The sequence below is a fragment of the Diceros bicornis genome, chromosome 4, assembly GCF_020826845.1.
Source record: "Diceros bicornis minor isolate mBicDic1 chromosome 4, mDicBic1.mat.cur, whole genome shotgun sequence".
Classification (NCBI taxonomy): domain Eukaryota; kingdom Metazoa; phylum Chordata; class Mammalia; order Perissodactyla; family Rhinocerotidae; genus Diceros; species Diceros bicornis.
This window is the reverse complement of record NC_080743.1, coordinates 84486995-84505139: the sequence shown is the minus strand read 5'-3', so window position 1 is coordinate 84505139 and position 18145 is coordinate 84486995. Positions and strand designations below refer to the sequence as shown.

Here is an 18145-nt window from a genome sequence, read left to right as displayed (position 1 = left end):
TAATAACTTCTTTAAATACCTTATACCCAAATATATATAGTTACATTCTGAGGTACTGGGGCTTAGGACTTCAACATATGAATTTTGGGGAGGCACAATTCAGCCTATAATACCCCCTAAGATCAGGAACAAGACAAAGATACCCACTTTTACCACTGCTATTCAACATTGTACTAGCCAGAAGTTCTAGCCAGAGCAACTACGTAAAAAGAAAGAAAAGGCTTCTAGATTGGAAAAGAAGTAAATTATCTCTACTTGCAGACAACATGATTCTGTATATCCTATACATAGAAAATCCCAAAGAATCCACCAAAAAAGTATTATAGCTAATAAATTCAGCAAAGTTGCATGGTACAAGATCAATATGCAAAAGTCAGTTTTGTTTCTATATACCAGCAATGAGCAATCTGAAAAGGAAATTAAGGAAACAACTCCATTTACAATAGCATCCAAAATAATAAAATATCTAGGAACAATTTTAACCCACATAAAAGGTGAAAGCCTTGGGGCTGGCCCAGTGGTGTAGTGGTTAAGTTTGCATGCTCCACTTCGGTGGCCCGGGGTTCACAGGTTTGGATCCCGGGCGTGGACCTACGCACTGCTTATCAAGCCATGCTGTGGTAGGCATCCTATATATAAAGTAGAGGAAGATGGGCATGGATGTTAGCCCAGCGCGAATCTTCCTCAGCAAAAAGAGGTGGATTGGCAACAGAGGCTACCTCAGGGCTAATCTTCCTCAAAAAAAAAAAAAAAAGTGTGTCAAGGCCATTCCTATAGAATGCTTATTAATCGGATAATGCCAGCTGATGAGAAATGTGGCCCAATCTGCCCCAAGGCTCTGGCCTTGGCATTCACTGCCCCATTTTAAAACTTACTACAAAGCTACAATAAACTGTGATACTGTCATAAGGATAAACATATAGACCAATGGAATAGAACTGAAAGCCCAGAAATAAACCCTCACAACCATGGCCAACTGATTTTCAAAAAAGGTGCCAAGATAATTCAAGGGGGAAAGAATAATGGTGTTGGGACAATAATGGTGTTGGGACAATTGGATATTTACATGCAAAAGAATGACACTGGACCCCCACTCACACACCATATGCAAAAATTAACTGAAAATGGATCAATGACCTAAGTATAAGAGCTAAAATCATAAAACTCTTAGAAGAAAACATAAGGGTAAATCTTTATGCACTTGTATTTGGCAACAGATTCTTAGATATGACACCAAAAATAATAAATGGATAATAAAAGAAAAAATAGATAAACTGAACATCATCAAACTTTAAAACTTTTGTGCATCAAAGGACATTATCACGAAAATTAAGAGACAACTATGGAATGGGAGAAAATATTTGCAAAGCATACATTTAATATGAGTATAGTATCCAGAATATATAAAGAATTCATAATCAACAATAAAAAGACAAACATCCCAATTAAAAATGGGCATAAGACTTGAATAGACATTTCTCCAAAGAAGTTATACAAATGGCCAACAAGCACATGAATAGATGCTCAACATCATTAGTCATTAGGGAAATGAAAATCAAAACTACAATGAGATACCACTTCATACCCACTAGGATAACTAAAAACAAAGATATCAACAAGTGTTGATAAGAATGTGGAGAAATCAGAACCCTCATACATTGCTGATGGGAATGTAAAATGGTTCAGTTGCTGTGGAAAACAGTTTAGTGGTTCTTTGAAAAGTGAAACATAGAAGTACCATATTAGCTAGTAATTCTACTCCTCGTTATATACCCAAAAGAATTGAAAGCAGGTAGTCAAACAAACATTTGTATATGAATGTTCATAGCAATACTATTCACAACTGCCAAAAGGTGTAAACAACTTAAATGTCTATCAACTGATGAATGGATAAACAAATTGTGGTATATACATACAATGGATTATTATTCAGCCATAAAAAGAAATGACATAAGAGAGCAAGAGAAGAAAGGAACAGAGAAGAACTACAAAAACAACTAGAAAACAATTAACAAAATGGCAATAAGTACATACTATCAATAATTACTTTAAATATAAATGGACTAAATGCTCCAATCAAAAGACATAGGGTGGCTGAATGGATAAAAAAATCAAGATCCATATATATGCTGCCTAAAAGGACTCACTTCAGCTCTAAAGACACACACAGACTGGAAGTGAAGGGATGGAAAAAGATATTCCAGTGCAAATGGAAATGAAAAGAAAGCTGGGGTAAAAATACTTAGACAAAATAGACGTTAAAACAAAGACTGTAAAAAGAGACAAAGGAGCCAGCCCTGATAGCCTAGTGGTTAAGGTTTGGCACGCTCTGCTTCAGCGGTCCAGGTTCAGTTCCCAGGCACAGAACCACACCACTGGTCTGTCAGTAGCCATCCTATGGCAGCGGCAGCTAACACAGAAGAACTAGAAGAACTTACAAGTAGACTATACAACTATGTACTGGGGCTTTAGGGAGGGGGAACAAAAAGATGAAGATTGACATCTGTATGTTAGCTCACGGTGAATCTTTCCCAGCAAAAAACAGAGAAAGAAGAACATTACATAATGATAAAGGGATTAATCCAACAAGAGGATATAACACTTATAAATATCTATGCACCCCACATAAGAGCACCTAAATACATAAAGCAAATATTAACAGACTTAAAGGGAGAAACTGACAGTAATGCAATAATAGCAGGGTACTTCAACACTCCACTTACATCAATGGATAGATCATCCAGACAGAAAATCAACAAGGAAACATTGGCCTTAAACAACACATTAGACCAGATGGACTTAATAGATATATACAGACCACTCCATCCCAAAACAGCAGAATACACATTCTTTTCAAGTGCACATGGAACATTCTCCAGGATAGATCACATATCAGAACACAAAACAAGTCTCAATAAATTTAAGAAGATTGAAATTATATCAAGCATTTTTTCCAACCATAATAGTATGAAACTAGAAATCACTTACAAGAAGAAAACCAGAAAAAACACAAACACATGGAGACTAAACAACATGCTACTAAACAACCAATGGATCAATAAAGAAATCAAAGAGGAAATCAAAAACTACCTTGAGACAAATGAAAATGGAAACACCATGTTCCAAAATCTACAGGAAGCAGCAAAAGCAATTCTAAGAGGAAAGTTTATAGCCATACAGGCCTACCTCAAAAAGCAAAAAAATCTCAAATAAATAATCTAACTTTACACCTAAAGGAACTAGAAAAAGAACAAACAAAGCTCAAAGTTATTAAAACCGAGGAAATAAATATTAGAGTGGAAATAAATAGAGACCATAAAAAAATACAAAAGATCAATAAAACTAAGAGTTGGTTCTTGGAAAAGATAAACAAAATTGATAAAACCTTTAGTCAGACTCATCAAGAAAAAAAAGAGAGAGGGCCCAAATAAATAAAATCAAAAATGAAAAAGAAGTTACAACTGGCACCACAGAAATACAAAGGATCATAAGAGATTACTATGAACAATTATATGCCAACAAATTGGACAACCTAGAAGAAAGGGATAAATTCTTAGAAACATACAATCTTCCAAGACTTAATCAGGAAGAAATAGAAAATCTAAACAAACCAATTACTAGTAATGAAATTGAATCAGTAATCAAAAAATCCCAACAAACAAAAGTCTAGGATCAGACAGCTTCACAGGTGAATTCTACCAAACATTTAAAGAAGAGTTTTACCTATCCAAACTATTCCAAAAAAAAAAGTGAAGAGGAAGGAATGCTTCCAAACTCATTCTATAGGGCCAGCATTACCTTGTTACTGAGACCAGACAAGGACACTACAAAAAAAAAAGAAAATTACAGGCCAATATCCTTGATGAACATAGATGCAAAAATCCTCAACAACACATTAGCAAATTGAATTCAACAATACATTAAAAGGATCATATACCATGATCAAGTGGGATTTATCCCAAGGATGCAAGGATGGTTCAGTATCCACAAATCAATCAATGTGATATACAACTTTAACAAAATGAAGAATAAAAATCATATGATCATCTCAATAGATGCAGAAAAAGCATTTGACAAAATTTAACATCCATTTATGATGAAAACGCTCAACAAAATGGGTATAGAGGGAACATACCTCAATATAATAGAGGCCATTTATGACCACCCCACAGCTAACATCATATTCAAGAGTGAAAAGCTGAAAGCATTTCCTTGAAGATCAGGAACAAGACAGGGATGCCCAGTCTTGCCACTTTTATTCAACATAACATTGGAAGTCCTAGCCACAGCAATCCAGAAAGAAAAAGCAATAAAACACATTCAAATTGGAAAGGAAGAAGTAAAACTGTCACTATTTGCAGATGACATGATACTATATATAGAAAACCTAAAGATGCCACCAGAAAACTATTAAAACTAATAAATGAATTCAGTACAGTTGCAGGACATAAAATTAATATACAGAAATTGGTTGCATTTCTATACACTGATAATGAGCTATCAGAAAGAGAAATTAAAAAAACAATTCCATTTACAATTGCATCACAAAGAATAAAATACCCAGGAATAAATTTAACCAAGGAGGTGAAAGACCTGTACTCTGAAAACCATAAGACATTGACAAAAGAAACTGAAGAAGACACAAATAAATGGAAAGATATACGATGCTCATGGACTAGAAGAATTAATATTGTTAAAATGTCCATACTACCCAAAGCAATCTACAGATTAAATGTAATCCCCATCAAAATACCAATGGCATTTTTCACAGACCTAGAACAAAGAACCCTAAAATGAAACTGAACCACTTTCTTACACTATATATAAAAATAAACTCAAAATGGATTAAAGACTTAAATGTAAGACCTGAAACCATAAAATTCCTAGAAGAAAACATAGGCAGTAAGCTCTTTGACATCAGTCTCAGCAATATTTTTCGGATCTGAGTCCTCAGGCAAAAGCAACAAAAGCAAAAATAAATGGGACTACATCAAACTAAAAAGCTTTTGGACAGCAAAAGAAACAATCAACAAAACAAAAAGGCAACCTACTGAATGGGAGAAGATATTTGCAAATGATATATCCAATAAGGGGTTAATATCCAAAATATATAAAGAACTCATGCAATTCCATATCAAAAAAACAATCCAATTAAAAAATGGGCAGAGGATCTGAACAGACATTTTTCCAAAGAAAACATACAGATGGCCAACAGACACATGAAAAGATGCTCAACATCACTAATCAGGGAAATGCAAATCAAAACCACAATGAGATATCACCTCACACCTGTCAGAATGGCTATTATCAAAAAGACAACAAATTACAAGTGTTGGCAAGGATGTAGAGAAAACGGAATCCTGGTACACTGTTGGTGGGATGTAAACTGGTGCAGCCACTAGGGAAAACAATATGGAGGTTCCTCAAAAAATTAAAAATAGAGCTACCATATCATCAGCAATTCCACTCCTGGTATTTATCTCAAGAAAATGAAAACATTAATTCAAAGAGATATATGTGCCCCTATGTTCACTGCAGCATTATTTACAATAGCCACGATATGAAAGCAACCTAAGTGTCCATCTGTAGATGAATGGATAAAGAAGATGTGGTATATATACAGAATGGAATATTAGTTAGTCATAAAAAAGAATGAAATCTTGCCACTTGCAACAACATGGAGGGACCTAGAGGGTATTATGCTAAGTGAAATAAGTCAGATGGAGAAAGATTTCACTTATATGTGGAATCTAAAAAACAAAACAAATGAACAAACAAAATAAAACAGAAACAAACTCATAGATACAAAGAACAAACTGGTGGTTGCCAGAGGGGAGCGGGGTATGGGCGTGGGTGAAAAAGTGAAGGGGATTAAGAAGCACAAACTTCCAGTTATAAAATATATGTCATTGGGATGTAACGTACACATAGAGAGTACAGTCAATAATATTGTAATAACTTTGTATGGTGACAGATGGTTACTAGACTTGTGATCATTTCATAATGTATATAAATGTCGAATCACTATGTTGTACAGCTGAAATTAATATATATTGTATGTCAACTATGCTTCAATAAAAAAATGACATACTGATATATGCTCCAATGTGAATGAACCTCAAAAACAGCATGCTAAGTGAAAGAAGCCAGACACAAAAGGTCACATATTGTATGATTCCATTTATATGAAATATCCAGAATAGGTAAATCTATAAAGACAGAAAGGAGATTGGTAATTGTCAGGGGCTGGGGGAAAGAGGAAATGGGATTAACAGCTTAAAATGGATGTGGGATTTTATTTTAGGGTGATGAAAATGTTTTGGGACTAGACAGAGGTGGTGGTTGCTCAACATTGTGAATATACTAAATATCTCTGAACTGTTCACTCTAAAATGGTTAATTTTATGTGAATTTTATCTCAATAAAAAAAGTAAAAAAAGATACAAGAAAGAGAAGGAATAACCAAGAGCACATTGTCTCTGAGGAGTCAGCGGCAGAATCAGTAGTACAGATTGAAGGGAATTGATTAAATTCTTCTTTGTACTTGGTATATTTTAAGTCACAGTTATCACACCTTTTGTAGCATTACAAAATTCTAAATTTAACAATTTAGAAATTTGACAACAATGATGAATACATTATTGGGATATGAATAGCACAATAGTAATAATAATAGCAGTTAACACTTTTGTGGTAGGCACTTTGCTAAAAGAGTTATATAAATTATTTCACTTAAGCCTAATGACTCTACAGGATAGACTTCATTACTCCTTTTTACAGATCAGAAAATAAGAGAAACTATGTAACATTTAATTTCATACAAGTATTAAGAAGCAAAACTGTGAATCAAACCCAGGTTATTATTAAAAGCCTATAGTCTTCACCACTACACTACCCTGTCTCCAGACAGAGAAGAGACCGGCTGTGATGAACAATGGGGATACCACTGTTTCTCCTAGATCTGGAACTAACTAATAACTAACATTTAACTTTAGTGTAGGTACTGAAACAAGTACTTATCTTTGCCAGGAATGATTCAGAAGCCAGAGTGGGTCTAAACCTAAAGATAGCTATTGCAATTTGAGAACTTGGGGCATAAGAGAGGAGATAAGCAGTGATATTTAATTTGGTTGACTAGAAGGATATTTAGGACATTAACTGAATAGAGAATACAGAAGGACTAGGGATGGGTTGTGTACAAAAAGATAATAATTTCAAATTTAGAACTGCTGTATGTTAGTGAGACATCCAGGTAAAGATGCTTAGAAGGACATGTTGGTCAGCAAAGTAAGAAAGGAAAGAGAAAAGGGGATAAATTTACTGAAAAACCACTGGGTGCCAGGCACTGCTAGGTATTTTATACATAATATCTCATTTAATCCTCAAAAAACCCTTTAAGGTAGTAGTAGTGGTGGTGGTAGTGATGGTGGTAGTAGCAGTAGTAATAGTAGTAAACATTTATTGAGTACTTACTAGGTACTGGGCATATTCTAAGCATATTACAAATATGAACTCATTTACTCTTCACAACTCTATAAATAAGGAACATAGTATTATCCCCCTTTTACACATGAGGAGCTAAAGCACAGATGGGTAAATAACGTTGAAAATCACATAACTAGTAAGAGGCAAAGACAGACTCTAAAACGGTATACAGTTTTTATCTCTTTTTGAAGCACTCTGCAAATAAGGAAACTGAGGTTCAGAGGTTAGGCAGCTTGCCCTAGATTAAATAGTTCTTAAGTGGTCTCAGACAGGCTATTTATATACTGGGCTATCTGACTACAAAGTCCATGTCTTTTAACTACACTACTTGTGAAGTTCACCAACATAAAGATGATGGGCATGGATAAAACCATTTTAAGGAGAGAATATAGAGCAGGAAGAACACTGAGTAAAGAATCTTCAAAGTTGAGAAAGTTGTTAAAGGCTATGTACACAGGCATGACTACTATCAAATTATGTCAACCTCAAAGGTAAATATAAAATCAAAGATCTAAGCAAAGTGAAATTGATGATGCTGCCTTCTCAGAGTAGTCTTCCTCTCATTATCCCGGCCTCCAAAGTTCATGGATATTTACTTATAAATAATGAAGACAGAGTTGCAAAGTACTGGATAAAAATCAAAGAAATTTCTCACCGTCACATAGAAAAATAAAGCCAAAAATAAAAATAAAACAAGGCTGGAGATAAAAACAAAATCCTTACTCTTTACAAAGATGTTCACAAAGATAATTGGTAGAATAATTAATGTCATTGAATAATTTGATCCAATAAGCAATTAAAAGGAAAATTAAACTTTGATGAAAATAATAAAAATGGGTAGGACAGCTGACAAGACCAGTCTAATAAGCCAGCTTTACCTCTCTCCACTCTCCTCTTAGGTGTTAAACACCTTCCTTGCAGGACTTCTTTCAGTTCCTCCTAAATACCATACTCTCTTGTCAAGCATACACTCATTTACTAATTCAACAAAATCTGTTGGGCACCTACCCTGTGTCAAGCATCACGCTAGGTGATTGGATGAACGGTAAACATACACCCCTTGTTCTCAAGAAGCTCATATTCTAGTAAAAGACACAGAAGATCAATAGATAGCCAGAAAAAGTATTAAATACTCATGATAAGGAAAAGTGCAAGGTGCTATGGGAATATGTAGCAGTCTAATGTATTGTGGAGGGCTGAGAAAGCCTTTTTCTGTGGAAATGATATTTAAATTGAGAGCTGAAGGATATGCAGCAGCTCTGCGAAACAATATGGTATACACCAGGATGTGGTGTGGGGGAAAAGTGGGTATATGAAGGGGATTAGGGATGCGATTAGGATAACTCTCAGAAAATTGTAATTAGCAGCTGGGTAGATGGTGGCGCCATTTACTGGAACAAAAAACTCCAGAATACAAACAGGTCAATGGATAGGATCATGAATTTAATTGTGGGCATTTGAGTTGAAGTACTTGTGAGATAATCAAGTGATGATGAGCACTTACACTTATGGGTTTGGACATATAGACAGTTGGACATAAAAGTTTGGAGCTCAAAAAAATCTGGACTGTGGACATACATTTTACATTATCAGTACCTATAATCAAAGTCATGGGAAGAGATTAGGTAAATCAGTTAGGGATAATACAGTGAAGAAAAAAGATAAGTACCAAGCACAGAAGGAGAAAAAAAGGCAACTAGAGAAAATGAAAACCAGGAAAGTATAGTAACAGAAGACAACAAAAAAGAATATTCCAAGGAGAGAACTGTGAAACACTACTGAGAGGTCGAGATGGAAATATTTACTCTTTGACTTAGAACATTTTTCCCTCTTGGCTGGTTAAATTTATACTCATCTTTCAGGTTTCAGGTGAATTATTTCTTCCAGCCAGCATTGTCAGAATTCCTAATTCTGGTTTATGTACCTGTCCTATGTGCACTTTGTACATACTCCTATCATAGCATTTATCATTCTGTGTTGTAAATGTAATTGCCTATTTACTCGTCCACATATCCACCATAATTCAAACTTGTCAAATGTATAAAGAAGGAAGACTGTGGGTCTGGTTCAAAATTGTATCTCCCTCAAATGCAATCTTGCTCATATTTGTCTCCCATCCTTCCCATAGCTACTAGCATAGTGCCTGGCAACAAGGTTAGTATTCAGTAAATAGTTGTTGACATTTATTTAATTAGTACCTATTATATGCCAATCACTGAGATGGATGTAATGGAGGAAATAAGACGTTAATGTTAGACAAGAATCCCACCTTCAAAAAGCTTCTTTTCTGATTATATGAAGCGAAAACTTAAATGAACAAATAAGAAAAAAGTGTATTTCTTACCATGTCAGGAGTCATCACTTTTGCTACAATATGTGTGATAGTCTTTCCAAAGTCTCTTTTTCCTTTCCTACGCCTCAGAATTCTTGGGAAAAAAGGTCCATGAACTCTAGAGTTGAAACATTTATTTATGATGAAATTAACAGGGAAGACTCAACTATACTTACTTAGAAAATAACAACTTGGTACTAAGCATCTTTGAGAAGTAGGTTTCACTAATTTTAAGCTCCTTGACAGCAATAAGCAACTTGAGAGCAATGGAATGATAAAAAATCTTTTAGATAATTGAGTAGTTAAACCCTTGAAATCTAAAATCTTTTCATTTTAATGCTTTGTACCTGGAAATCTGCATGCAACCCACTACAATCATAATCCACTGAATTATAGATTCAACACAAAGAACAAGTGGGTTACGTTTGTGATACTGAGGCATAAGAATGTTTTTGGACATGCCTACTTTTAGATACTATGTTCAATTAACAGATTGTTTTGTTTCAAAGGATATGGTCTCCAGAGATGTAGTTGGCTGCTGGCCTCCCAGCAGAACAATTCTAGCTTCTCTCTCAGTTGTTTTTTTTATTGTTTGCTGTTCAGCATTTCTAATTAATTCCATTCTTTCTCTTCTTTCTGCTTTTCTTTACAGTTCCTGTTTCCTATCTCATAATTATTTCAGTGTATCGAAAGAAAAAAATTTGAGTGTAACTTTTGTCATTACTGTCAGCCGAAAGGGACACTCCTTTTCCAATAGATATAGATTTACCAGTAATCTCCTTAGGTGTAATCTTTTGGGTTCTCTGCAGTACTTTATTGCTTGACGCTAATGGGATGTAGCTTTAGTACTAATCTTTTTCAGTTTTATTTCAATTATCTAATATTTTGTGAAGCTTAAAATTTCAGGAAGCTGTTTCTAAGAATTTGCCATGCAAGTTATTAAAGTTTGAATTCCAACATACTAGCAATGTCCTCCAAAGAGAAAGTTTCATTTAACATTGCAAAGTCAAACCCAATCAGCATTTTTATACCTATTTAAGCAAGTGGTTTTGATCTTGAGAAAGAGAATGACTCATACCTTTTTTCACTATATACCTGATTACTAGCTGCTCAAAGAGTAAAGCATCCTACCTTCAGGAAATACAGTAGTTTATCATGCAATCCTAGTTTTAAAATCAAAGGTATATTTAAGTGATTTTTAAAATCAGATTTATTAAGGTATAATTTACATAACAGTCATTTTAAGTGAACCACTTCATGAGGTTTTACAAATGTATACACCCATTTAACTCAGTCACAATAATCAAGATATAGAACATTCCCATCACACTGGTGTGTTCCTTCATGCATCTTTGCAGTCAGTCCTCCACACCCACTCCCAAGCACCACTGATCCACCTTCTGATGTAGATTTCCCTTTCTTGGAATTTTTAGATGGAATTTTAAAGTGGAATGATATACTATGTACTCTTTCGTGTCTGGCTATTTTCACTCAGCCTATTTTGAGATCCATCATATTATTTTGTGTATTAGCAATTTGTTTCTTTATATTGCTGAGCAGTATTTTATTATAGGGTTTTCTATAATAGAAGACCATGTCATCTGCAAATGGAGATAATTTTACTTTTTCCTTTCCAATCTGGATTTTTCTTTTTCTTGCCTATTGCTCTGGCTAGAACCTCTAGTACAATTTGAATAGAAGTGGCAAGAGTAAACATCCTTGTCTTGTTCCTGATCTTAAGAGAGAAACATCCATTCTTTCACCACTAAGTATGATGTTAGTTACAGGTTTTTCATAGATGGCCTTAAACAGGTTGAGGAAGATCCCTTCTATTCCAACTTTTTTGAGAACTTTTATCATGAAAGAGTATTGAATTTTATCAATGCTTTTTCTGTGTCTCTGTGTCTACTGAGATGATCATGTGGCTTTTGTTTTTTATTCTATTAACATGTGCATTACATTGATTGATTTTCATGTTAAACCAACCTTGCATTCCTGGGATAAATCCCACTTGTCATAGTATCTGGTCCTCTTTATATGTTGCTAGACTCAGTTTGTTAGTATACTATTGAGATTGTTGCATCTGTATTCATAAGGGATATTATTTTGTAGTTTTCTTCTCTTTTGATGTCTTTGTATGGTTTTGGTATCAGGGTAATAGTGGCCTCATAGAATGCGTTAGGGAAGTGTTCCCTTCTCTTCTACTATTTGGAAGAGTCTGTAAAGAATTGGTGTTAATTCTTCTTTAAATGTTTGGTAGAATTCACTAGTGAAGACATCTGGTCCTTGGCTTTTCTTTGTGGGAAGCTTTTTTTTTTTTTGCTGAGGAAGATTCACCCTGAGCTAACATCTGCTGCCAATCTTCCTTTTTTTTTTTTTTTTGGTACGTGAGCCACTGCCACAGCATGGACACTGACAGACGAGTGGTGTAGGTCTGCACGTGGGAACTGAACCCGGGCCACTGAAGTGAAGCGTGCTGAAATTAACCACTAGACCACCGGGGCTGGCCCACAGGTAGTTTTTTAATTAGCTTGCTAATTCAATCTCCTTACTTGCTATAGGTCCATTCAGATTTTCTGTTTCTACTTGAGTCAGTTTGGGTAGATTGTGTCTTTCTTGGAATTTGTCCATTTGATCTAGGTTATCTAATTTGTTGGCATATAATTGCTCACAGTATTCCTTAAAAATAATCCTTTTTATTTCTATTCAGGTTTTTATGTGGATAGAAGTTTGCAACTTAGTTGGGTAAATACTAACTAGGAGCACAACTGCTGGGTCCTATGGTTAGACTACATATAGCTTTTAAGAATCTGCCAAACTGTCTTCCAAAGAGCCTGTACTATTTTGCATTCCCATCAACAATGAATGAGAGTTCCTTTTGCTCTACATCCTTGTCGGCAATTGCTATTGTCAATTTTTTGGATTTTAGCCATTCTAATAAGTATGTAATGGTTTCTCGTTGCTTTAATTTGCAATTCCTTAATGACCAATAATGTTGAGCATCTTTTTATATGCTTATTTACCATCTGTATATCTTCCTTGGTGAGGTGTCTCTTCAGATCCTTTGCCCATTTTTAATTGGGTTGTTACTTATGAATGAATTGTAAGAGATCTCTGTATATCTTAGATACAGTCTTATCAGATATGTGTTTTTCAAATATCTTCTCCAAATCTATGGCTTGTCTTTTCATTACCAGTGTCTTTCACAGAGCAGAAGTTTTTAATTTTAATAAAGTCCAATTTATCATTTTTTTCTCTTATGGATCATACTTTTGGTGTTATATCTAAAAACTCATTGCCAAACCCAAGGTCACCTAGGTTTTCTCCTGTATTTTATTCTAGAAGTCTTACAGTTTTATTTTACTTTAGGTCTGTGTGTCACTTTGAGTTAATTTTTGTGAAAAGTGTAAGGTCTGTGTCTAGGTTCATGTTGTTGCATATGGATGTTCAATTATTCTAGCACCATTTGCTGAAAATAATATTCTTTCTCCATTGAATTTCCTTTGCTCCTTTGTCAAAGATCAGTCAACTATATTTGTGGGGGTCTGTTTATGCACTCTCTGTTCTGTTCCATTCCATTGGTCTTTGTGTCTATTCTTTCACCAATACCATGCTTTCTTGATTGCTGCAGTTTTACAGTAAGCCTTAAAATTGGGTAGAATGAGTACTCCCACTTTATTCTTCTTCAGTACTGTGTTGCTATTCCAGGCTTTTTGCTTTTCTATCTGAATTTTAGAAATAGTCAGTATCTACAAACTAGCTTGCTGGGATTTTCATCAGGATTGCACTGAATCTATAGATCAAGTTGGGAGGAACTGACATCTTAACAATATTGAGTCTTCCAACCCATGACCACAGAATATTTATTTGCATTTCCTTTTTTTTCTGTCTTCATAGTTTTGTAGTTTTCCACATATAGATCCTGTACATATTTTGTTAGATTTATATCTAAGTATTTCATTTTTTTGGCTCTATTGTAAATGATATTTTTTAAAATTTCAAATTGTTTGTTGCTGGTATATAAGGAAGCAGTTGACTTTTGAATATCAACCTTGGATCCTGTGAACTTGCTATACTTAATTATTAGTTCCAGTGTTTTTTGTTGTTGTTGTTGACTTCTGTATAGACAATGATGTCACCTGCAACAAGTTTTATTTCTTCTTTCACAATCTGTATAACTTTTATTTCCATTTCTTGTCCTATTGCACTATCTAGGACTTCCAGTATGATGTTGAATAGAAGTGATGAGAGAAAATATCCTTGACTTATTCCTGATCTTAGGGGGAAAGCATCCAGTTTCTCACCATTAAATATGACGTTAGGGGGCCGGCCTGGTGGCGCAGCAGTTAAGTGCGCACGCTCTGCTGCAGCAGCCCGAGGGTTCGTGGGTTCGGATCCCAGGCGCGCACCACCGCACCGCTTGTCAAGCCGTGCTGTGGTGGTGTACCACCACACCGCTTGTCAAGCCATGCTGTGGCAGCATCCCATATAAAGTAGAGGAAGATGGGCACAGATGTTAGCCCAGGGCCAATCTTCCTCAGCAAAAAAATAAGAGGAGGATTGGCATCAGATGTTAGCCCTGGCTGATCTTCCTCACAAAAAAAAAAAAATGATGTTAGCTTTAGGTTTTTTGTAGATGTTATCAATTTGAGGAATTCTCCTCTATTCCTATTATTATTATTATTGCTTGATCTGTCAATTATTGAAAAAGGGATGCTTAAGTTTCCCACTATAATAGTGGATTTGTCTATTTGTCCTTGCATTTCCATCAGCGTTTACCTCACATATTTTGATGTTCTGTTGTTGGGTTCCTACACATATGTCTTCTTGGAGAACTGAACCCTCTATCATTATGCAATACCCCTATTTATCCCTGTTAATTTTACTGGTTCTGAAAGCCTACTTTGTCTGAAATTAATATAGCTACTCCAACTTTTTAATTGTTGTGTTAGCATGAAGTATCTTCTTTAACCCTTTAATATTTCTTAGCCTTCATATTTAAAGTGGGTTTCTCAGAGGCAGCCCTGATGGCCTAGTAGTTAAAGTTCAGCACTCACCACTTCAGCAGCCCAGGTTTGCTTCCCAGTCATGGAACCACACCACCTGTCTGTCAGTTGCCATGCTGTGGTGGTGGCTCACATAGAACTAGAATGACTTACAACTAGCACATACAACTATGTACGGGACTTTGGGGAGCAAAAACCTAAAAATAAATAAAGTGGGTTTCTTATAGATGACATATAGTTGGATCTTGTCTTTTTATCTACTTTGACAATGTCTATCTTTTGATTTATATATTTAGACCATCACATTTAAAGTAATTATTGATATAGTTGAATTAATATCTACCATAATTGTATCTGTTTCCTATTTGTTGCACTTATTCTTTATTTTTCCCTCCTTTTCTGCCTCCTCTAACTTTAGTTGAGCATTTTTTTATTCCATTTTATCTACATCCTTAACATATCAATTATTTAAAAAAATTTTTTTAGTGTTTGCCCTATAGACTGCAATACACATTTTTAACTAATCTAAGTCCACCTTCAAATAACACTATACTACTTCATGTGCAGTGCAGGTATCTTTTAACAGAGTAGTCCCAATCTCCGCTCCCACCCTTTATGATATTACTGTCACTTATTTCACCAATCCATAAACTATTATCATCTAATACCATCATAACTATTACTTTAAATAGTTACCTTTTAGACCAATTGAGAATATGAAAAATCAAAGATTTTATTTTACCTTCATTTATTCCTTCTCCAAAGCTCTCCCTTATACATAGATCTGAGCTTCTGACCTATAACATTTTTCCTCTCCCTAAAGCACTTCTTTTAACCTTTCTTACAGGGCCAGGTTATTGGTGACAAATTCTCTCCTTTTCTTTTTCTTTCTTTCCTTTTTTTTTTGTCAGAGAAAGCTATTTCCTCTTCACTTTTGAAGGATAATTTCACTGGATATAGAATTCTAGGTTGGCCCTTCTTTCTTTCAACACTTTGAATATTTCACTCCAGTCTCATCTTGTTTGCATGGTTTCTTATAAGAAATCCATTGTAATTCTTATTCTTGTTCACTTATAGGTAAGGTGTTCCCCCAGCTTCTTTCAAGATTTTTTCTTTATCTGTGGTTTTCTTCAGCTTGAATATGATATGCCTAGGTATAGATTTTTTGGTATTTATCCTGCTTGGAGTTCTCTGAGCTTCCAGGATCTGTGGTTTGGTGCCTGCATTTAATTTTGGAAAATTTTCACCATTATTAATTCAAATATTTCTTCTACTGCATTTGCTCTTTCTTCTCTTCTGGTATTCCAATTACACAATGCTCCACACTTTGAAACAGTCCCACAGTTTCTGGGTGTTTTGTTTTGTTTTGTTCATTCTTTTTAGTCTTTGCATTTCAGTTTGAGAAGATTCTATTGACATATCCTCAAGCTCACTGATTCTTTCCTCAGTTGTGTCCTATCTATCGGTAGCCCAACAAAGGTATTCTTCAATTCTATTTACAGTGTTTTTTATTTATAGCATTTTCTTTTATTCATTCTTAGAGTTTCCATCTGCTGCTTATATTATCCATCTGTTCTTGCATGTTGTGTACTTTTTTCCATTAGAGCCATTAACATATTAATCAGAGTTATTTTAAATCCCCCATCTGATTAATTCCAAAATGATACCTGAGTCTGGTTCTGATGCTTGCTTTCCCTCTTCAGATTTACTTTTTTCTTGCCTTTTAGCATGTCTTATGATTTTTTGTTGAAAGCCAGGCATGATGTATTGGCTAATAGGAACTGAGGTAAATAGGTTTTTAATGTGAGGTTTTAGATTATTCTGGCCAGGAGGTGGGCTGTGTTTAATGTTTGCTGTAGCTGTAGGTGTCAGAGGCTTCAGAAAATTCCATACTTTTGTCTCTTCTGTTGTCTTTGGGCTTCCTTCAAGTCTCCTCTTTAGACAGCCTGTGTCTTGAAGTTTCTTTAGCTATAATCCAGTTGTTAAACTGGAGCTCCATTGGTGTGTTGTAAGGTACAGTGGAGAGGAAGTGTTCTACAGTCTTATGATTAAATATTAGTCTTTCAGTAGGTCTATGTCCCTGGACTGTGACCTTCACAAGTGTTCCTTAGTCCCCCTCTCTCCCCTGACAGGAAGGCTAGAGGGGGCTGGAGTCAGGAGAAATGCCCTTCCTCTAGGTGGGAAAAGGCTCTGGTAAAGTCTTTTCCCCTGGAGAATGGGGATTATGGAGAATGCTCTGGGATGTATTTCACAATAGTTACTTTCCCCATCTCCCTGCCAGAATCATAATAGGATCTTTTTTGGCTCTTCACCTGAGAACCTTATGAGGTTCCTGGAGATAAAAACCCACAAAGGTGTGAGGTCTCTCTAAGAACTGCAGCCCCTCAGGAGTTTCTCACTCTCATACTTTTCCACACTCAGACTCCAGCAATTTATCAAAATTACCATTTAAGTGTTATTACAGTTTATGGCTGTAGCAGGTTCTTTCCAGGTGAGCTGATCTTGGCTGTGACTCTTGGAATTTACCTATCTTTCCAGATTTCAGGGTGGCAGTTTTCCCTGTGATCTCAGTTCTCTGATTGGTCCAAGAAAGACATTTTCAGTTTGTTCAGCTTTTTTCTTGTTGTAAGGGTGGGAGTGATAACTCATAAGCTCTTTACATGTCAGAGCTGAATCTGGAAATCCTCAGTTCTTTTTTATAGTTTCCATTTCTCTGTGTACTTATTAACAACATATTTTCCTTTAATTCTGTAATCATGTTTTCCTTTAATTTGTTGAACATATTTATAATAACTGTTTTGAAGTCTTTGTATGATAAATCCAACATCTGGACCCACTCAAAATCAGATTCTATTAACTGCCTTTTTTCATGAGTATGGATCTAATTTTCTGGTTTCTTTGCAAGTCTATTAATTTCTGGTTGAATGCTGAAGATTTTGCATAATATATTCTAGTAATTCTGGATTGTGTTATGTTCTTCTGAGGATTGTTAGTCTTGTATTCTAAAAGACAATTAACTTGCCTGGCCTCAAAATGCAAAATGTTTCCCTTGAGGTATGTAGCAGCTGACATCTCTGCTCAGTTCTCTCAACTTCCATGCTTCAACTTCATGGTTCCTTTCTTAGCATAGTTCACAGATTTCTCTCACCCATCAATGCTAGCATAGTTTAGTGGTCAGCCAAGGATATGGACAGAGTTATGATCAGATTTTGGATCTCGTACTTTCAGCATATGCCACTTAAATTTCTAGCTGCTCTGCCAGTCCTGAACTCTGTCCTTTGTCACCTTGAAACAGTAAGCGTGCAATTTTTTGCTGCCAGAG

The 18145-nt window shown here is 35.3% G+C and overlaps 1 protein-coding gene across 1 annotated transcript in view; it reads right to left on the bottom strand.

Annotated features, from left to right (window-relative positions):
• SHCBP1L (SHC binding and spindle associated 1 like) overlaps nt 1–18145 on the bottom strand; it is a 46682-nt gene that overhangs the window by 10654 nt on the left and 17883 nt on the right. The window contains exon 6 of the mRNA XM_058539910.1: nt 9830–9935. Within this exon, the coding sequence (XP_058395893.1) occupies nt 9830–9935 (106 nt within the window). The remainder of the gene's footprint in view (nt 1–9829; nt 9936–18145) is intronic.